Source organism: Dipteris shenzhenensis, chromosome 1, assembly GCF_047967505.1.
Source record: "Dipteris shenzhenensis isolate YYH24624 ecotype China chromosome 1, Dip_SZ_1.0, whole genome shotgun sequence".
Taxonomy (NCBI): Eukaryota; Viridiplantae; Streptophyta; class Polypodiopsida; order Gleicheniales; family Dipteridaceae; genus Dipteris; species Dipteris shenzhenensis.
This window is the reverse complement of record NC_141596.1, coordinates 55,886,063-55,908,910: the sequence shown is the minus strand read 5'-3', so window position 1 is coordinate 55,908,910 and position 22,848 is coordinate 55,886,063. Positions and strand designations below refer to the sequence as shown.

Sequence of the window (22,848 nt, the reverse complement as noted above, 5' to 3'; positions counted from 1 at the left end):
TGACCTAGGGTTTATATAGAAAGGGTCATAAGAACATTATAAGACCAAGATTGAGCTATGAAGGAAAGAGCATATTGAAATTTCAAGGGTTGGAAAGACACAGTCTTCTAGCTTCATATTGGCCATCATGGTGTACCAAACCACATTCATTGCGCTACTAAACTATTTAATGAGAGAGCTACTTGCAACTCGAAAGCTGCAAAGGAAGAGCGGGGATGAGAGGAGGAGGGAGGTGGAGCTGTATAAGGAAAGAGGTAAGGTAAAGAGAGTGTGTGTCAAAACTGGCTTTCCCTCCCAAAATAAATGTAAGGTTTGAATAGTGTTCTAAGGACACCATGAATCCTTTCAAGTTCTAGCTTTGAATAGTGTTCTAAGGACACCATGAATCCTTTCAAGTTCTAGCTTTCTTATCGACGCTTCCTCTTTAGCCATTTCCTGAGAATCCCAACAACGCACACTCGCTTGCCTTCATCCATGCATCTCTCCCTTTCCACATTTTGCACCTCTTCATGAGCTCCATTGAGCTTCAGTCCCCCTCATTCAGCTTCTTTCAACATACATTTCTGTCCTTTCGTGAGGAAAGGGCTTGATCCCCATGGATCATTCCCCTTCCGAAGTACATCTCTGCTCCGTTTCCCTCTGGATTAGCCGTGCACGCGCCTGATCGTACCTGACAGTGGTGGTAAATTTTTCCCTTTCAGACGCTCTTTTTGCTAAATTATCACATCGATCCTGTCTGATCGAAGTACGTCACGTGCTGTGTTCTTACGCTCGTCGGTTTGCATGTGCAGATGATGCACTGCTTGAGATTCTCTAATGCAGCATCTGAAACTCAACAACCTAGAGATGACCGAGTCCCCCCGAAGTGTCTACCGAGATCTGCGCCAACTGAAAGGAAAATAGGTGAAGAATTGATGCTGGTAATTTTGCTATACTACAGCACTCCTTTGGCTGTTCATTTTACTTGGTCATAAATGCATTTAACGACACAGAGATTCTTTGCAAACACAAAATCATGTTATTTTCAAGCGACGGCGATACGATCTCTCATTGATACCATACTCAAGCGATTTTGGCTTCTCAAAGCAGCCGTAGCGTGGTTGAAGGGTGATTATTTCTCGAGTTGGTAGCTGTAATTCAGATTCTTATCTTCCCTCGTTTTCCGACCTTTTACAATAGCAAAACTTCATGGTCATGCGTCCTCTGTATATACATGCGTTTGTCTGGGATTACATCCCTAAAGGATTCTCAACACCTGCTGAGACACTAGTGAGCTCAGTGACCAGACTGTAGTAGCTAGCTAGTCCCTGGTATGTGAGGCGTGAATGACTGTCCTACAAGGCTACAAGTTTCAGTTCTTGTTTTGCTTTAGTGGATCAACATTCCTCGATCCTTTATTTCAATAAGAGCCTGTATTTAAGCGTTTATCATTTAGTGAAGTGCTGACTTCATTCAAGGCAAATCTTTACATTCAGGAAGGTTTGGTGACAGGTCTATGTACCTCCTCATCCGCTCATTAAACACTGGCTGTCAGTTCTTCGAAATGAATTGAGTCCAACACCTATATTCAGTACGGACTACTGCTTTTGCATAACATGTTTGGTTTTTAAACGTCTCTAGCTGACTGTTCTTCTTGTTAACCATCTCTCCATGCATCTTGCCATGCAATGTTAGCAGGGAGTGCTCTGGCAGAACTGGGCAGGTTTCTGATTTATGAAGCAGCCCGAGATTGGTTGGTGAGTTAATATGCGGTAGAATATACTGAAGGTCATGGCTTTATGGTGATGAATTCGTTTACTATATTTGCTAACAGGAATTAGTGGCAAGGATTTGAGAAGTTAAAGATATCATTCTAACGTGCCATGTTGGCAGCTAACAGTCAAGGGTGAAGTGCAAACGCCATGTGGGGTTGCAAATGTGGAGTTCATCGATCCAAGGGAGCCTGTTAGGGTCAGCAAGTGGTGACTGCTTAGCTAATCTGAATAAGTGAACAGGCATTAAAATTCTTTTAGGAATTATGAATAACTTTGAAACAGAATTTCCTTTCATACCTAGCTCATTATCAGAGTTTCTGATGAGGTTCCCTTGAACTTGAACAAATATCACAGGTTGTTCCCATTCTCCGTGCTGGTCTCGTCTTAGTTGAACATGTGTCATCGGTCTTACCCACAACTCAAACTTATCACATTGGTATCTGAATTCCAGCTCACATGATTGTTGGCAGGAAAGCTAATGAAGTCCTTTCTTGAGTTATGGAGTTGGGTTGTACCTGATATGAATTTATGTGTTGCTTCTGTAACAGGATTTGTTCGAGATGAGGGTACACTACAGCCAACACTTTACCTGAACAAGTCAGTTTTCTTACAGATGCTTTATCGCACCTTTTTTTGTCATCACCCAATACATAGTTTTCCATGTTCTCAACATGGAACAATCAACCAATGGTTGATCTCATATTTTCAACATGAAACTTTCAACTTATCTTGATAAGTATATCCAAAACGTGTTTGCCAACACATTCTTTGCTAAAGGCTTTCTGAAATAGAACTAGCTACTTTGACCAAAAGCTCCTTCACTTGTCTTGCCACGTCCTTCCTTTCAGCCCTTATAGCCTATAGGGTGCTTTATTTACTGGTTAACCCTGGCTCAAGAGTAATTGCATGGTCAACATCCCTTTTAGGTGGTAAGTGATGAGGAAGATATCAGCAAAAGCATCTTAAAATTGCTGCACCAACTCTTTTATATCCTTATCCTCCACAAACAGTCCATTGCTGTCCTCTGTTTTAGCTAAATGTACAGCATAGAGTGCACAAACCCTTGAGGTCCCTTGTCTAGGGGAGGTCTTGATCAGGGTAGTAATTTGAAAGACAAGGGGAAACCGGTTTACCTAGTGAGCTGTAGGATGGATCAGTAAATTGGAAGATTACGTTTTGTTATATCCAAAAGGGGATGAGGAAAAGATAAGGTTTGTTGTGCTTCATCTAGAAGATTTTGCCCATACATGGTGGATGCATCTACAACAGGATGGAGTTGTAATTAATACTTGGAAAGAAGTTAATAAATGTTCCATACTTTTCTAGCCAAGGATCAATACTGATGCAAATTCACCTAGCAAGGATCGATTAAGAACTATGTAAAATAACTCTGGACGTTTGCTTTATTCATCCATGGCATTGATGATGTAATGGGCATCCACATGCCCGTGGCCATGCTAGCTAGTGCCAGTGCAGGCAGCCAAGTGAACGGCCACACAGGTGTCCGTACAGCCATTCAGGCAGCCCTGTGCAATCAGCAATCAACACACCATTAACAGGCAGTCAACGCCATGTCATCGCAGGTCAAAAAATGCAGAGCTGACTTTTTGGTCAAAAGTCAATGTGTTGACTTTTTGGCCAACATTGACGTTTTTCACTGACATGGCCAACGGTCAGCGTTGACCAGCTGACCAAGGTCAACAGTCAGCGTTGACCAAGTCGGCCAGGCTGACCTATCAGCCTATAAAAGGGCAGCCTTTGGTCCTCATTCTTCATCCACTCCTCAGGCCTTCAAGCCTTTAGAGCAGCAGAAAGCCTCCCCGTAGCAGACCAGCAGGGTAGCCTCAGCCTCTTTAGGGATCTAGTGAGGATTCACCTCCTCTAGGTAGTTTTGCAGTGAGGGTTTCAGCCCCTTCATACAGTTGTATTCAGCCCTTTGGGCATTCATTATTCAGTTATATCTATATCCTCTTCGGAGGCCACTACATTCTCTCCCTCTAATTCTCACTCACATCCACAGCATCACTTTGTGTATTGAGTGCATCATTTTGCAGTTGCAATTAGTATTGAGCAGGAGAGAGTGAGGATACTCTATCTCCCGCTACAGATGAGAGGAGCAAAATGCTTAAATTTATGGTCTACATCATCGCATTGCCTCAGATGTTGCAGCTCAAAAGCCAAGCACTCCTAAGGAGACTATGCAATTAGCAAAGTTTTATTGGACAAAAAATCTAAATTTGTATGATTGGACTTATTCTAGTCTTACAAAGGTATATATATATTTTATTGATCCAAATACAACCTAAAGGAGAAGACCATTGGTATTGGCCAATTTGGTGCTAAGACATCATTTACAGAAAGCCCTCTTGATGAAAACAGGCCCCTTGCATATTCTGTAACTCCTATCCCTAGATATCCCACGCAGTGATATGGGCCATGCAAAAACTACAAGGCTGAGGATGCAAAGGCCTCATCTAACCCTACCCCAGGGATGATTTACATAATAATAAGGAGAAGATGGTGAAGCAATTATCTCAGGCCCTTGTGGATGAAAGGAAAAAGAAGACTATGTGCTACCTATGTGGTGAAACATGGATCCCGGAGCACCGAAGTGTATGCAAGGCTAAGGCAGAGGCAAAGTCAACATGATACTTGAGATTGATGATGATCTAGCCTCTGATGATCCAATGGTGGATTCAGAATTTCATGATTGTGAGAATGATGGCCAAGATGATAATGTAGTTGTTCATAAATCCAAAAAGGAATCTTCTTTCCTCTTTGATCCTGGTGGTTCTACCTTGGGAAACACCAGGATTAGTGGTGACTGTCAGTCCAATCACCCAAGAGTATGCCAACCATGGAATATGAAATTTGTTCTACATGGATGATAGTAGAGATTTGGAAGGCAACTCTTTTGTTGAGGATGATGAAGTGTTTTAAGGCACTCAATATGTTTTGTACAGCATCTCTTCAACGGCTATAATGGGCTTTAGAGGTTCTTAAACTCTCAGATTGAAGAGAGTTACTAATGTCAGATCTGTCCACATATTGGTTGATAGTGGAAGTACCCATAACTTCATCTACTCCAAGACAATCAAAGCAATGAGAATGCATGCAACCACAGCATTGGATCATGGATACAAAGTAGAGGTGGCTAATGGTGAGCACTCCACCAGCAAACAATGTTGCCAAGCTGCTCAAATAAACTCTGTGAAGACTTACCTTATCTACTTGTTCATGCACTTGTTTTTGATATGGGGCCTATTGATGTTGTACTAGGCTGTGAATGGATGAGGACCCTAGGTGAGTTCACAATGGATTTCAATGATATGTTTATGAAGTTTCTGCACCCTGGTAAACAAGTCACACTTATGGGCTTCAGACCTCCTAAGCTGATAGTTATATCTTCACCCTTTGGATTTGTCACATGCTCAAATTCATCATCTGAATCAAGAGACAGTTTTAAGGATACTCTCCATGGGTCTCTTCCCTTCTTGAATCTGGTTTCTCTTGAGATGATCAAAGCCTTTGTTCATAGTTGTAGACAAACTTTGCAGCTTTTTGTCCATTCTCTGATTGTTGAAATTGGTTTCATTAAACTTCTTGGAGATAGGGCCCAAACAACTTCGAATGATTGTTCTTGAATTGATCACATTTGTTCTTGATGGATTGCTTCCATAGAGCCTTGATTAAGGTCCTCAGGCTCTTTAGTTCTATGCCCCTTCATTTCCACCCCTTTGTGCCTAGCTTGCCAAAAGATCTTCGACATAGGCTCCCTTCCTCAGTCCTTGTGCAAGAGGTGGATTTGTTTGATCCGGAAAGGGGAAGATAGGTCAGACATTCGGCAGTGGAGACCAATCACCTTGCTTGATACCGTATACAAGATCCTCACCAAGGTCTTGAGTTTGCGTTTACAATCTCATCTCACTGACATCATCCACGACACACAGATCGGGTTTGTTCAGGAGCGCAGCATTGTGGACAACATCTGGAGCTGTCGTAGCGTAGCAAGGATTTGGATGGGAGCCCTCAGGATTATGACTTGCATGCAAAGCCTTAAGAGGAAATATACCTAGGGGATGGTGGCTTGGTTGATCGAGGGAGGTCACGCGTCCCAGATTGATGAGGTCTCTCCAGCTTACCGGATACATCGTCAGAGCATTAAGAGGATAGAGCTCCATGAAGCGGTCCGTCCTGATAGCTCGGATCCTCATCCCCCTTCAGAGGATAGCATGTGGGAGGTAGTAGCCAGTATCACGGCATGGAACATTGGGGTTGCTCGATGCAGTTTGGTGATGGGCAAGCATCCGGTTCCACCCTCGGCTGACTTTGGTTGCCATTTGGCAAGATATGATCTACACCTTGCACTCCACTTGGGAACGTGGGACCTTGGGCTCTAGGGCGATTGTTGTCGCGAGGCGCGCATGTTTACGCAAGGCTTGGCAGCCTAGACAAAACACAACAAGTGCTACCATGATTTCTTAGTGATGAAGGATGCATGTTGGTTGGAAGAAGATAGGGACATCTATAGGAAGAAAGAGTCCCGAATCCAAGAGGATACTTGCTTGAGAGGTCATTGGGAGCTCATGGTCTAGGTATTTTGGAGTTATACTTGGGTTAGGGAGATCTGCATGGATCAGCCACAAGGGTTTCTATGTACAAGTTGGTGATTTGGATGTGGGCCTTGCTAGAGGAATGAGACAGACCTTGGGAGCACGGTGCTTCAATGACTCTAGGCTGTCCACTTATTGTGAGGGGGACAATTGGATAATGTTTGCATTTGGATTGCCCATGATTATTGGTCGGATCATGATTAAAGATGGTGGTGCCATGGATGAGTGGCACTACCAAGGTTGGACTTGTGTACTAGGATGGTTCTCATATGCTGGTTTGGAAGAAGGCTGAAGTCAAGCCATCCTCGCCGCACACTTCTAGGTCGGGAGGGCCTTGAGGGCTTCCCAGAGCTCCTCATCCGTGAATGGCTCCTCCAAACTCTTGCACAACTCCTGCGAGACTACATCGGAACGTTGTCCCAAACTAGCTCACGGGCCACCAGTCAAGTTGGAATCATCCTCTTCATTTGAAAGAGTTGACTGTAGAAAATTGTGATCAACTCTAGAATCGCTTGCAGATCAGTGTGCATAATGCCTTGCGGATCTCGTAAGCGTTGCAACTGCATGTCTCTCAATCTAGGTTTAGTGGTTTGTAAGAACTGCTTTGTCATCTTATTCCCTTGCTGAACCCATTGGGCTCGAGAGGATAGGAAAACTAAGCCCGTCGAACCTTCGAGTCGTGAAGCTCAAGGTGTGCGCTCTCAAATCGGTCACTAAGCCAGTGGGATCCTGGGTCTTGCTCCTTGAGCCTCTTTATGGAGGCGAGGTCTCTCCACAGTGCATGCTTGTGCTCTTGAAGAGCCCTCTTTTATCTAGGGCGTGAGATTATAACTCCTCATTGCTCCTCTAGATCTCATTGGCCACCCACGAAGCCTAGCCCTCGCAAGGTGTTGACTTTGATTGCTACCGAATCTCTACCATAACTTGCTGAATCTCCTCATCTTGCAAGAGGTCCTCTAGAATGCAGACCCCCTTTTCGGGAAGACCTCGGTGGGGTTGCTCTAGGTGGAGTATTGCTAGAGAGGTTTGACATTACGGTGCTTGTCGGAATCTCGGTAGAGCCGCATTTGTGTAGTGCCCAGTCCCCAATGTAGAAGCGGTCCAACGTCTCAGGCAGTCCATCATGTCTCCTATGGCCGAAAGAGAAGAGGAGGCTTTCAGGTATCTTGTTGAACTTTGGCTCTCGCCACGGGTCTCTACCAGTGATCATGAAGATGAACTGCTCGTAGGTGCTCCGCTCTATTGTTGGCATCTAAGAGAATGAGGCATCATCTTGCTTGTCCTCCCCAAACTCCAGGTTGTTGAAGTCTCCTCCAATGATCCAAGAGTCAACATTTGGAAGACACTCTGTCAGCCTCCTCCAAAAGGTCGGACGGTGCTGTTTGCACGTTGGGGCATACATGTTCAAGATCCCAATCTTGGACTCTCTCATCTTGACTCCCATCCAAACTTCCCATCTTGGGATGCGGGAGCGGCCAGGCGGGTAGTGGGAGCAATAGCTCTCTCTCCTATGCTCAAGGCCTCTTGATCTTGTTGCTCCTATTGTGCGATTGCAAGCCTCAATTGGGGGATTTATGGGGTGTTGCTTCTCCCCTCTCTAAAGAACAATCAGTTTGTGTCTCATTGCCCTCTTCTCCATATTCTTAGTACTTATGCTGCATAATAGCATGTATCTTTGAGGCTATATCTCAACATCAATTCATAGTGTGCATAGCACTAACACAATGTGTACTAAAAGACAAGGGTTGAAAACCTTGGCCCTAACCCTAACCCTAACCCTAAAGGGGTATGCACATCTTTCTAATCTATGGCTTGCGCCAGCTTGGCTCTTTTCAGCCCCACAGCCATTCCACGTGGGGTGGCCCTTTGGGTTGCCCCAAATAAACCCTAACAGGGACTATGGTTTGCTGCTCATATGGTAGCCATGTTGCTGCCCACATGGCAGCCTCACTCCTTCCCCCTAAAGGTTCATCTATCCATAAATATGATGAGGTGTCAACCCCTTGAGATCTCATTTGGGTCCCACAAGTGGGGCTTTAACCCTATTTCTCTTTCAATGATAGGCATTGGTGTGGCTCTGTCAAATAACTACTCCATCTTCTCCTTTGCAAAAGCTCTGAGGTAAGGAAAAATAAATTTAAGGGATAGATTTTATCCCAATGGGGATTTTAGAGACTTGTCTAAGTTAGAGCTTCAAATTTGATACATTCACCTAGAAATACTTGGGGGGTAATATTTAGAGCCATAAATTTGATAAACTTGCGAATATTTGGAACTCTACATTGATCAAAGATTCGTCCAATGACCTACACTTCTATAACTACTGTCACTAGAAAGTTTCAAGAAACATTTTGCGAAATGTGTTTCGCAGGTTTTGTTCAAAAACATTTTGAGAATTTGCACAGTCAAAAACATTTCGCAAGGTAGTCTAATGCTAGAGGCATGTTGAAAGATTCACCTCCCCATCTCTAAGCCCCCATATGAGAAGAGCGTGGGGGAGGTAGACTTAGGGATAGGGCTATAGCCCACCGCATGGGCAGCTTATTGATTGTCATGTGGGTTGCAAACTCAGGGGTAAAACCAAGCAGAGAAATGCCTAGGGTTATGCACTGACTTACAACGTTAATGATTCAGTGTACTACTTGACTTTCATGGATGACTACAATAGATCTTGTTTGTCTATTTTCTCAAAGAAAAATATGAATTCTTTGCTAGATTTCAAGAGATGAAAGTCATGGTAGAGAACTAGACATGCAGAAAGATCAAAGTCTTTAGATCACACAGAGGAGGTGAATACATGTCTTTAGCATTTATGAACTTTTGCAAAAGTAATGGTATTTGAAGGCAATTTACATATGCAGATGCTCTTAGCAGTAGAATGCAGTAGTTGAAAAAAAGAACAAGACTTCAGTAGATAGTGCTAGAAAGAAAAAAAGTTTATTAATGTCTATGGAGGACCAAAAAGTCTGAGGTTGAAAAACAAACATACATAATGAAAGCTAAGGATGGGACCACTAAATGTGCATCCATACCCAAGGTTGATGTTTCTGACGAGAAAAGTAGTGTATGGCTCATAATACATGCATTGCGAGAGAGGTCCAAAAGAAATAAACACAAAGTGGAAAATCCTTGGTTGCTTATCAGTCGATCAGCTATCGATTTGAGTGATTGGATCCACATATATTGTCTGTAAAACCAACTCTACCGGTCGATTAAGGAGAGACATGGGGAGCTCGGTTGTCAATGGATCAAGATTTGGTGAGGGTTAATGTTGAGAAACAAAGTCAACAATAGATCATTGTGGGTGTTCGGACTATCGAGGTCCATCTCTCCTTCTTTGTAGTCTCAATGAGATGCATTTGCAAAAGCAATCCACATTGCAAAGTACTTGCTTAATAGGCTTCTGAGGATTATTTTTATACAAAGCGTCCATTTCTTTATTCATAGCAATTAGCCATTTAGGCGTGTCAATTGCATCCTTAAAGTACATTGGCAATTCTATAGCTATGCTAGTAGTTATTTCAGCAATATTCATGCTTTCAACCTAAATTGCTTTGCCTTTTTGAGCATATTTGAATATGTTGGTGGTCTAGTTTCTCTTGTGCGGGTTCTTCTAGTACTTCTTGCTCTTCTTCATCGACCTTTTCGGTATGTGACTATCTCTTGCGGATTTGATGCCTTTCATTTTGATTCTTCATCAAACACTACAGTTTTGGAGGTTATGACTTTTCGATTGATGGGCTCTTAGTGTTTGATGAAGAAACTTGTATGCTTTGCTCTCTTCACTACAAGTAATCATGATGCATTTATATGACTTGACATCCAACATTATGCAATGATTGTAATGTACGTGGACATATGCTATGCATCCGAATGCGTGGATAAAACTAATGCGTGGTTTATTCTTGTGAATGTCTTATAAGGTTTCATAGCTTATACGTTCAATTCTTTTATGCCATATTATTTGAGCTTGTGTTGGCGTAAGGTAATAATGCAGTCATTTTGTAGACATCTTTCTCTGACACTCCTTAGCAACTAAATTTCCTTCTTTATCAAGGATCTTCATACCGTGTAGAATATACTCTACCTTCATTCGATTCCTTTTGATAGCATGAATGAAAAGAAGATTTTTGCAAAGTTTAGGAACAAAAAAATACATCAGATAATAGCTGGGTGTTACTTGTTGTGGTGATAAAAGAAATAGTGTCGATTCCCTCCTCCAAACATAATTGTTTCCGATTGTGATGGACAACCTAGTCTCCATCTTTCTAATGGAGCTCCACTACTCTTGTTCATTGGGCATGTCCGTAATTGCATCACTCTGAACATAGGAGACATCTTCTAGGCTTTTCTTGGATGACGTCCTTGTGAGATGCTTTCTTTTTGCACTCCTTGGTGTAGTATCACACATCTTTTTGCAGTAGAAACACTTGATCTTCTTCTTCTTTAAATATGAAGACCCTTCATTCTATCAATCCTTTTTACTTGGAGGTTCTTGCATGGGAAGGAAGTCAAGTCTTTTACTTTATATCCATCTTAGTCGAACGTTGGTTTTATTGTTGGTGTTTTGACGGCATAAACATCCATTTTAATACCTTGGAGTGATAGTCACAAATGCATCCACGCATCTCACAAATTCATCTAGGTCTGAAAGTAGGTTAAATAGCACCTTTTAGAAAATAAAAAATAGCTGTATTAGGATTAAAAAACGTCAAGCTTGAGTAGAAATGAATATATATAAGCTCCTCCTTGCCTAGATGTATATGGAAGCTAAAGGAAGTGCCCACTTTAATGTTGATGTTGTTGAATCACTCTACCACCTCTTGTATCTTAAATCTCAAATGGGTTTGATGTTCTAGTCTTTAATGGTGTAACCTATGGCCTAGGATTCATGCTATGTTAGTCGATAAGTGTTACATGCAATTAGTGTACTTTAATATCTATATTGGGATGATTCATTGTATGTAGCTCATTCTCTTTGTGTGATAACTCTAACAACGTATCACTAAGCATTTGCTACTTGTCTTCAAAATTTGTGTTGAAAACTTTTATGAATCAATAAATTTGTAGAAGCAACTATGCTTTTAGCAATGACAAACTTGTTTTGATATTTGTTTGAGAACAGGTTACCAGACAAGTTTCCAGATGGAGTTAGAGTCCTTGTTGCGGATTCAATGCTAGCAACTGGTATTTTTATGCAATATCGCTATGGGCATCTCTTGTGAGAGAAGAATACATGCGTTAGTTTTTGTTGTAAGCTTGTATAGAAAATTTAAAGACATTTACAATTTATACACCTAATTGTGTCTTGGATGGACAGGAGGAACGCTTATTGCGACGATTGATTTGTTAAAGCAACGCAATGTTGACCATAGATTGATACGGGTGGTAAGTTGTGCCCATTAAAGCCAATTATGTATTACTTTTTTCCAATTATGGGTTCTTGTGTTGGTTTTATAAGGATTGACATATTGATGCAAAGCTAAGATTAGCATGTGGATGATATGTACTAAGTCCCCAAGCCATGTGGGGTACTCTTGCATTGTGAACTTAATCGTGCATGAGGGTCTTGTTGTTGATATGATGGTGTGACCTTTGCATTATGCTTTGACACTAAGAGCATTAGTCCTTTTTGATAAATGGAGAGAGGGAGCAAGGTGATCAAACTTAGTCTCAAGGATTGATAAACAAGGGTGGTTGTAGAATAAAGGGATTGAGGCTACACTGCCCCATTCAATTTTTTAAAAATAGTAAATATAATGCTTAAGAGCTCATATTCAAGCCTTAAAGGAAACACATGTTTTTAACAAAATAGCATGATAGTTGTCCATGTTTTTGCAAGATTTGCTTTGTGGCATTGCATGCCAAATTCAAGTGCTTTCTTGGTGGGGACCTCACTTGTAACACCAAGAATAAAAAACAATAGTTTGGCAAGGTGATAGTTTATGGCTTCTTAGAAACCATGGATGGTGTGTCCCTTGTTGTGCCTTAACAAAAGACATGGCTTCTCTTGTAGGTTCTTACCACATTAATCACTTCTTAGTAATGGTCTTTATGGACTCATTGAAGTAGTCTTGATTTTGGGTAGGAAAACAAAGCCCACATGTACCAAGGGCATGCCAAGTTAAAAGTTTCTCTAGAGATTCAATTGAAGAGATGGGTGAGAATTTGGAGTGCATGTGAGAACCACCATGAGCCAAACACACATGCACAAAAATGATGTCCACATGTACACACAAGAACTCACTCAAAGATGAGAAACATAGAGGCACATCTAGAGTCATAAGACTTGTCCATAATGCAAATTTGTACGAGACCTACGAGGAAATGACTCACGTGAGGACCTTGCTCCACCTATGCTCTAATGGGATCCCTAATTACCCTCTCCATTGGCTTCTTCAAGAAATCCTCCCAGATGTCCTCTTAGATCTCTAGATCCTATTGCTTGCAACACATCACTACGCTTGAGATCAACGATTTGCATTTAATTTTTTAATCTTATTGCCTTTTTCTTTTAGTTGCATTGTAGATTGCAGCTGTCTACTTGATTGAAGAATAGGAAAAAGTGTGAAAAATCTATTGTTGTGTGCAAATTTGCATCATTACATATTATGAGTAGAGACATGCTACATAGCTTTAATGGCACAGGCTTCATGTTACTTTTGACCACAATGGTGAATCATCCCACTTCCGTTGATCTTGTGAATGCTCCTTACATTAAACAAGATTGCACAATAGTTTACGAAAATTGATTGGATTGGATTGCTGAGTGCCTTAGAGCTCGAGCCTGTGCATGATAGAGGTGAGTGATGGGGTCAGCCCATTTAGGGTTCGAGCCAAGCACCGTCGCTTGCATGATGTAGGAGGTGAAGATCCTAAGGTATCCTTGATGATAGAGGAAGATGGTGACCAGTCTATGAGGTTGTGCAAGGGGGAGGGGCAAACGGGGGCTCCATAGGAAAAGCAGGTCTAGAGAAGGGGCAAATGGAGGTTCTGTAGGAAAAGGAGCCCCCATCTTCCATCGATGCTTTGGCGAGAGCTTTTGGGAGGGTTTTTTGAGTTGGATGATGAAGTTGACAAAAAATTGTTGCATGTAGAATTGGGAAGGCATGCTCAGGAGGTGGCGCGTAAGCTATGGTTGAATTAGGTAAGAAGCATAACACTGCGTGTCATCTGCAGCTCGAGGATGCTAAGTTGGAGTTCATTTGACTCACTAAAGGAGGTCTCTGCTTCTTTTTCAATGGTCATGTTCCATCTTTCACGGAGCTGGAGGAGTTCCACTTGTATGAATGATGTGATATAACCGGCTTTGATAGGTACCTAGGAAAAGGTTTTTTCCTTATCTATTGCATTTTTGAGGTGTTACAGGATGAGTTGTTAGTGTGATCCTTTGTCTTCTTAGGTGCAACGGTGCTGGTCATTCCTTGTAGTACAACGCTTAGCATCGCCGATTTTTTGTTACCATGAATACTCCCGTTGGAAGGGTTTCTTAGGGCTTTGTTTCTTATCTTTAGAGGCAGTTGAAAGGTTGACCTCAACTTTGGGAAGGATTTTGCTTATCCCCCCCTGAATGAGATCTTGGTTAGGCCCCAACAAGGCTTGGATATTGTGGGATTGGAGTTAGGAGGTCCTAGAGTTCATTGAGATTGCTTTCCTCGATGGAGTGGTGGTTGCGCTGTAGGTGTGGTTTGGCCCCTTTCCAAAATCTTGGGTTGTTTTTCATGAATCGGGTCATTTTGCAAAGAATTGTCCTAAGAAAGAGGCAAACATGAAGCTGGCTGCAATCGAGAAGACTGATAACACATAGGTCTCTATGGAGGTTCTCCCAAAGGAAAATACTACTGTAAAAGCAAGTACAAATTCGAAGGTACCAGGTGACATGCAAGAGAATATGTTTGATGTAGTCAGATGGAGGTCTTGATGGTGATCCAAAACCCTATTTTTTTTCCTTTAACAAAAGATGCACTTAACAAGTGAAATAACTTTGGTCAAGTGTCGATCATGGTGGTCAAAGCAAGCAACATGTTAAAAGAAAGAAACCTTTGGAACACATTGAATGGCTAGCTCATAGAGAAGTAATGCCATGGGATGCATCACTTCCTATTGAGAATTCAGGTTTTGAGTCAAGGTGTTGAGAAAGATGTCTTAGTTGATTGTGGGCTCTCTCTCCAATGTCATGTTAAAATTAGTACTTGCCACTATTGAAGGTGAATCCAAATGAAAGCTAGTCTTGTATGTTGTAGTGTAGAAACACCCAAATGATGCAAGTGCGTGTGCACACTCTTTTTTTTAATAGTGAATGCCATTTGTATTATATTACAAGAAATTGTGAAATCGTCCCCTAAAAAAGAGGGAGCAAGTAGTTACAACATCTTTATGTATATGCACATGCACATTTTTATGTATATGTGTGTATGTATGCATGTATGTGCACGCATGCACACACACCTTTTAAAAAAAAAATTTCATTAAGAAGAATATGAGGGTCGTGCTTAATGCAGAGGCGGATTTTGCAATTGAATAACTTAATAAACTCAGAATTTCAGAAATTAAAATACTATACACACATTCCATATCTTGTATGATAGAGAAAAAAAAGGGAAAGAAAAAAAGAAAGAACAATTGGTACTTGACTAGGTATGAATAAGCTTCACCCCTCCCAACTACGCAAGCTTAGTTGTATATAATATTCATCATGCTTAGTCCAATCAAAATTTGATACAGACCTTTGGACAAAACCTTGAGGACTCTTGACTCCTAATCATAGATCGAAATAATGGTTTCTTCAAGAGATTAGACTGAGATAAAAATATGCTTTTGGACTTTCCAAGAAAGTAACCGTTGGTAGCCCCTAGTTGGACTTTGGTGAAGAGTGTCATGGTTGTAGCTTCAATCTTTCTCCTGAACCTTGAAATAGAGACACAATCCCCCACACCCGTAGATGCACCCGAGATAGTAGAGTGTGCCACAGGCAGTGAGACCTAGGTGGACTCTTGCAGTCTCTGACAGACAGAGATCCGGAGATGGATGGAGCCTTGGATCAGCTAGGGTGGCAGAGGGTCAGAGTAGTGGGCCGTCTCGGCAAGGAGTGGTCGATTGACCCCTCTCGCATCTTAGATCTGGATGTAGCTCGTTGGTGCTTATGGTTATGGGAGGGTTGTCCCCTCAGTGAGGTACAGTGGGACCCAAGCGAGTGGTTCTGGTCGTTCAGAGTAGGCCACTCAGAGAGAGTGGAGGAGGTGCCCTTCTTCTCTTATACTACACGCATAGGACGTCACTTGTAGTTGGAGGCAGTAGCTTGGACTTTGTGGAGAGAGAGGCATTGGGCATCGAAGTAGGTACCTCGAGAGGTGAGATCCAAGTTCGGGACACGCCTCTGGTCTAGTCTTCGACTGCGGAAAATCTACTTTTTTTGGATGATAGCGCATGGTCTTCCTGTTGGCCCTTGGTTGGAGCAGATGCGGGTGGATGGTAGCTACCATAGATGCACGATTGGGACTTTGGAGACGAATCACGATCCCCCATTGCCTTTGGAGCTGCCTAGCAACACAGAGGATATGGCGAGGAGTGCTTCGGATCGTGGTGCGGCTTTAGGGCACGCAGAGGGACTTCACTTGGGGCATGGCTGCTTGGTTGTCAGAGGGTGGCCATGCCTTTCCCATTGACGTGGTCTCTCCAGCATACAGGAGACACGAGTTGTGCATTCACAGCATTGAGTTTCATGAGGCGACCCCTCCCACTAGTCATTGACCTCTTCCTTCGTCGGAGGATAGTAGTGTGGGAGATAGTAGCCAGCATTACGACATGGAACATCTGGGTTGCTCGTTGTAGTTGGGTTATGGGCCAGCACCATTATCCACTGTCGGCCACGTTGGTAGCCATTTGGCAGGACATCATCTTCACGCTTCGTGCCATTTGGAAGCGAGGCTCTCCAGGTTCTCGAGCTACCGTCGCACGACGGGAATGTTTCTGCAAGGCTTGGCCTGCATGTGTTTTCTACAACATCATCTCGAGAGGGATCAGATGATTGTATAGTCCGCCACCCTGGTTGTTAGCCCCTGTTACAGAGAATCCCTAGGCAGTGAGCTGGGATCTCTGGGGCAGCAGGAGTGTCTTTTTGACAGCCAGCATTTAATTTTTCGTTAATTTTCATGGTTGGCACCTTTATGGTATTGCCAACTTGTATGATCATTTTTTACAAGCATTTAGAAGTTCCTTTCTTTGGAGAAAAAAAAAAGACTTCTAGTATGGTGAACTTTGTAACTAAGTGGCCCAAAGTGCTGAACATGTTTAGAGCTAATAGTGATCTTAAACTCTTGAAACCATCGAAAATGCGCTTTGCATACATATTCATTGTGGTGGAGAGATTGGTCAGAGTGCGGCCGGGCTTGTTGCGCATTGTTGTGTCCTGTGAGTGGTTTGCATGGGAAGATAAAGACCAGCCAAAGTCAGGGGATCCTTTGGACAAAAGTCAGGGGATCAGCCAAAGTCAGGGGATCCTCAAGGCTCAAGCTCAGCCCTTCACCTTGGATCTCGCCCTTGTCCAGCCCCAGTCCCCTACTCGGTCTAGACTCTAAAAGTCACTGCACACTCAGCTTGGAAGTTGGAGCAAGCATCAAAGTAAAGCTAAAGCTGCTCTCCCTTCCAATTTCCAGCAGTTATGGCTGCTCTCTTAGTTTAGTTGAAGGAGATATTCAACAGCCTACAAGGCTTCAGTCTTCAAGTCCTCTTTTGCTCCTTTGCCTTATTTGCCCTCTTTTGCAAATTTGCAGCTTGCAGGTCTGCAATTTGGAAAAGGGAAGACAAAGAGGACTTAAATGGGATGGAGTACCGATCTGCATAAGGGCACATTTTCTTGGGCTTGGTGGCTTAGGAGTTGAGAAGTGTACCGCCCCTCTTGAAAATGCAAAAGATACTTGTCGAAGATTGTAGGCAAGGGTAGACTTGACAAAGGCTGCAACACAGATTGATGCTAATGTGGCTGATTTGGAGGATGCCTCGATGAGTGGTACTGCAAGTGGAAGTGCATCTGCATATGAGCCCAAACAAAAGAAATGGAAGAAGTCAAAGGGAGCCTTGGCCAAGGCATGGGAGTCACGAGGACGAGTGGATGCATACATTGCCCTCTGTTGCTTTTTCTTTGTAGAGGACATTTCTCATTGGAAGGTGAGGAGCCCTTATTTTTTCGAGATGATTCGTGCAATTGGCCAAGTTGGGCCTACCTTCAAGCCTCCATCCTACAACGATTTGCGCATGAAGGAGATAAGAAATGAAGCAGTATGCATAGATCAAGAGATGCTATAGTTTTGAGATAAGTGGGAAATAATGCTGCAGCATAGGTTGTGATGGCTGGTCTAACACTCGGCGTCGGCCTCTTGCATTTTTGGCTCTGCCTTCTTGAAGTCAGTGGACACGAGTGGGCAGTATAAGTCAGGGGAGTACTGAGAGTGCTCTCAACGGAAGCAAGAACGGAAGAGGGAGAGAGAGAGATAGAGAGCCACACAAGTTTTGGTGGGTGCAGAACCACCCTAATCTTCTTTTTCATTCATTTATATATGTGTTTGAGTATTGTACATAACCGGGGTAAAGGCACAGTGACCTTTAATCCCCACAACCTCCCACTTAAAGGACAATGTGCCTTTAAGGGAGAACAACCAGTGAGCATACTATCCAATGCCCATCAATACACGACAATACTCAAACCGCTGACTAGGTAGACTCTTCGTCAGCATATCTGCAGGGTTATCATCTGTATGAATCTTGACAAGCTCTATGCGCTTGTCCTCAAGTACCTCCCTGATGAAATGGTACCTGACCTCAATGTGTTTGGTCTTTGCATGAAAGACCGGATTCCGTGCTAGCTGAATAGCACTTATGGAATCACTATGCAATGTCGGTACACGTGTATGAATCCCCAAATCTCCCACTAGCCGATCAAGCCATATAGCCTCCTTGCAATCCTCTGTGGCTGCAACATACTCAGCCTCTGTGGTAGATAACGCAACGCACTTCTGTGCGCGAGACATCCACGACACTGCACCACCTGCAAAGGTGAACGCATAACCGGAAGTGGATCTTTTACTATCCACATGCCCTGCATAGTCTGAATCTGTGTACCCAAGTACACGCATGTCTCCTTTACCAAAGCAGATGCACATCTCCTTGGTACCCTTCATGTACCTCATGATGCACTTAACTGCCTCCCAATGCCTCTTTCCTGGATTAGCCATATACCGGCTAACAACTCCCACTGCAAATGCAATGTCTGGTCTAGTAGCTATCATAGCATACATAAGACTCCCAACTGCTGATGCATACGAAACCTTGGCCATCATGGTCCTCTCCTCATCTGATTTGGGACTATCTGTATGACTTAGTTTCACATATGGAGGCAATGGAGTACTCACTGCCTTCCCCTCCTCCATATTGAAACGCTGCAATACTTTTGTAACATACTCTTTTTGTGAAAGCCAAAGGAGTTTCCTACTCCGATCACGTGTGATGCGCATATCAAGAATATGACCTGCAAATCCCAAATCCTTCATATCAACGGCCTCATGCAACTTGGCCTTTAATGCATCTAGCTCATAAGTATTCTTGCTAGCCAATAGCATATCATCCATATATAGTGCCAAGATTATTAGGCTATTATCCTTAGCTCTTTTAGTGTAGAGGTAGTGATCAATTTCACTCCTTCTAAAACCCTGGGACCGAATGAAAGCATCAAACTTCTGATACCATTCTCTAGGTGCTTGCTTAAGACCATAGAGACTCTTTTTTAACTTGCAAACTAAATGCTCTTTGCCCTTTTCTTCAAAGCCTTTCGGCTGCACCATGTAAATTTCCTCATGCAAATCCCCATGCAAGAAAGCTGTCTTAACATCCATCTGCATAAGCTCCATATCCTCTGCTGCCACTAGTCCAAGCATGCATCTAAGTGTGGTCATCTTCACAACCGAAGAGAATATCTCATCAAAGTCCACACCCTTCTCTTGCTTGAATCCTTTAGCGACTAAACGGGCCTTGTACCTAGGCACATCATCACCTGTGACCTTCATTTTGTAGACCCATTTACATGGCAATGCTTTCTTTCCATGTGGCAAAGAAACCAAGTCCCAAGTCTTATTCTTCATAAGTGAACTCATCTCTGATTGCATAGCATACTCCCACTTGTGTTGATCCTCACGCATCATAGCCTCTCTGTAGCAAGAAGGCTCCCCGCAATCAGTAAGCATCACATAGTCTACCCTTGGAACAAACCTATCAGGTGGTCTAGACACTCTAGATGATCTTCTCAAAGGCATTTCAGCTTGCTGTCCCATTTGCATATCAGCCACATTTGGCTCATTATTTCCACCAATAGATGATTCATCATTTACCCTTGATTGTATACTTGTGGGAGTACTTGGTGGTACCATTTCTTGCACATTTGGTGCATGGACAGCTTGTTGTCTATCAACATATGCAGGTGGATTCACATCCTGGAAAGTGATTCTCCTTATTTCCACATCCCTCATGGGTGTCTTATGCATCTTCTTCTCATTGAAGACCACATCATGACTGCGTATGATCTTCTTTGCTTCTGGATCCCAGAGACGATAGCCCATCTCTCCACTTTCACCATAACCCAGAAAGATGCATTTCCTAAACTTAGGATCTAGCTTCTTTCGAAGCTCTTTTGGCACATGTGCATATGCCTCACACCCAAATATACGCAAATGAGAATAAGAGGGCTTCTTGCCACTCCATGCCTCTTCAGGAATACCACCATCCAAGCTCTTACTAGGTGATCTATTGATCACATGTACTGCAGTCTTCATTGCCTCAGCCTAAAAACCACATTTGGCTCATTATTTCCACCAATAGATGATTCATCATCTACCCTTGATTGTATACCTGTGGGAGTACTTGGTGGTACCATTTCTTGCACATTTGGTGCATGGACAGCTTGCTGTCTATCAACATATGCAGGTGGATTCACATCCTGGAAAGTGATTCTCCTCATTTCCACATCCCTCATGGGTGTCTTATGCATCTTCTTTTCATTGAAGACCACATCATGGCTGCGTATGATCTTCTTTGCTTCTGGATCCCAGAGACGATAGCCCATCTCTCCACTTTCACCATAACCCAGAAAGATGCATTTCCTAGACTTAGGATCTAGCTTCTTTTGAAGCTCTTTTGGCACATGTGCATATGCCTCACACCCAAATATACGCAAATGAGAGTAAGAGGGCTTCTTGCCACTCCATGCCTCTTCAGGAATACCACCATCCAAGCTCTCACTAGGTGATCTATTGATCACATGTACTGCAGTCTTCATTGCCTCAGCTCAAAAACCACCAGAAAGACTTGCATTGGAAAGCATGCATTGCAACCTTTCTTGAATGGTACGGTTCATCTTTTCTGCAACTGGATTTTGCTCTGGAGTACGAGGGGATGTAAGCTTCCTCTTAATCCCACGTGTATCACAGAAATGCTGAAAGTCATGAGAGAGATACTCTCCACCATTGTCAGTCCGTAGGCATTTAAGCGTTCTACCTGACTGATTCTCAACCAAGGCCAGCCATTTCTGAAATATCTGGAACACATCACTCTTCCGAGCTATAGCATAAGCCCACACTTTCCTAGTTGCATCATCAATGAATGTCACATAGTATTCAGCCCTGCCTAATGACTGTGTAGGCATGGGACCACATACGTCTGAATGCACCAAATCGAGCTTTTCAAACTCTTTCTTTTCCCTTCTTTTATGGGCTGATTTAGTCTGCTTCCCATAGAGACAATATTGTGCTCACAAAATTCAAAATCAGAGAAACTCAAATGCGGTATATAACCCAAACGGCATAAGAGTTTCATTTCATTCTGGCTCATGTGCCCCAACCTGCAATGTCACAAAGAAGTGCTTGGCTGCTCGGTTATTGCAACAACATGATCAAATACCCCTGATACATGTAAGGGATACAAAGTCCCACACTTGGCACCCCTGGCCAAAAGCATAGAGTCCTTCTGAATTTTCCAACTCTGAAAGCCAAAAGTGGTGTGAAAACCAGCATCATTTAGCTGACCCACTGAAATAAGACTCTTGGTCAGCTTAGGCACATGTCTCACGTGTTTCAAAACAAATGCAGACCCATTTGTAAAAGAAAACTTTATGTCACTTGCTCCCACTATGTCACATGCATAGTCATTTCCAAGATGCACACAACTTGTCTTTCCATTGTCATAAGTGGAGAACAATGATGAGTAACATAGAAGTTTTAGGACCTCCTAAGTCCATCGGAACTGACAGATCTGCAAATGGTTGCTCCAAACTTGAGTTCCAACACCCGGGCAAAAAACGCAAAAACTGATACAGTGAGTCAGAAATTCAATGAAATGATCCCAGTTTCCAAGCTCCTGAAGTGAAGTGGACACCAAAAGCAAGCAATAGTTGCCTCTACAAGTCAATACTGAGTCTCTGTCATCGAACGGAACAGGGATAAGCTCAAAAAATGACTTTTTCTTTGAAAACACTTAACAGGCTTTCAAAACCACTTCGCAAAACCAAAGTGACTTTTCCAAAGGTTCCTCCAAGGTCTCTGCACACTCGGATGCAAGTAAAGTCGCCCACAAAGCTTCCCACAGAGCTTCTCCTTCCTCCCACAGAGCTTCTCCTTCCTCCCACAGAGCTGCTAAGCTTCAAGCATTCACGCACGCTCAGCTAGATCACTCGGGCTCTGATACCAGTTGAGAGTGCTCTCAACAGAAGCAAGAACGGAAGAGAGAGAGAGAGAGAGAGAGAGCCACACAAGTTTTGGTGGGTGCAGAACCACCCTAATCTTCTTTTTCATTCATTTATATATGTGTTTGAGTATTGTACATAACCGGGGTAAAGGCACAGTGACCTTTAACCCCCACAAGTACATTTTTGGGATATTGAAAGATGCCATCCTTGATTTTGGGGCTGAAAATGTGGTGTAGGTGTGTATGGACAATGCATCTAATTGTGTGCGAGCAGGAGAATTGCTGGAGGAGAGTGGGCTTACACGCCAAATTTTGTAGCAGTTGGCTCTTCGAGTGCTCTCACAAGGCACATGTGCTTCTCCTTGTGAGAGGAATTGGAGCACATCTTCCCTTATCCATACTAAAAGAAGAATAGGCTGCTTCCAAAGAATACTGAGAAATTAGTATACATCCATACTTTTTTTCCCTCCAAAAAGATTACTTCATTAAGTATGAATGAAAGCCGCAAGAGCAAGCTCAAATGTGGGAGTACATCATGTCATGCATGAGAAAAAAACCAGCTCAAAACGAGCTAACAAAATCCAAGGTGGAGGCGAATACATCCATACTCATCACCAAAATCAAGGAAAGGGGATTTGAGAAGATAGAGGTGAATTGGAAATGATCAACAAGGAGAAGAATGATGACAGGTTGCTCACTTTGCAAAAGGATACAGAGAGGGACAAGAGATTGCAGCCCCTATTGTTACAGGACAG

The 22,848-nt window shown here is 42.9% G+C and overlaps 1 protein-coding gene across 1 annotated transcript in view; it reads left to right on the top strand.

Moving 5' to 3' along the window:
* Positions 1 to 208: 208 nt before the first annotated feature.
* The window catches only part of LOC147906074 (uracil phosphoribosyltransferase-like), a 40,527-nt gene continuing 17,887 nt past the window's right edge, over positions 209 to 22,848 (top strand). Inside the window, exons 1-10 of the mRNA XM_087382976.1 lie at positions 209 to 310; positions 357 to 682; positions 792 to 920; positions 1,492 to 1,570; positions 1,678 to 1,736; positions 1,873 to 1,950; positions 2,109 to 2,190; positions 2,303 to 2,351; positions 11,493 to 11,554; positions 11,688 to 11,755. Coding sequence (XP_087239102.1) covers positions 792 to 920; positions 1,492 to 1,570; positions 1,678 to 1,736; positions 1,873 to 1,950; positions 2,109 to 2,190; positions 2,303 to 2,351; positions 11,493 to 11,554; positions 11,688 to 11,755 — 606 coding nt within the window. The 5' untranslated portion in view covers positions 209 to 310; positions 357 to 682. The remainder of the gene's footprint in view (positions 311 to 356; positions 683 to 791; positions 921 to 1,491; positions 1,571 to 1,677; positions 1,737 to 1,872; positions 1,951 to 2,108; positions 2,191 to 2,302; positions 2,352 to 11,492; positions 11,555 to 11,687; positions 11,756 to 22,848) is intronic.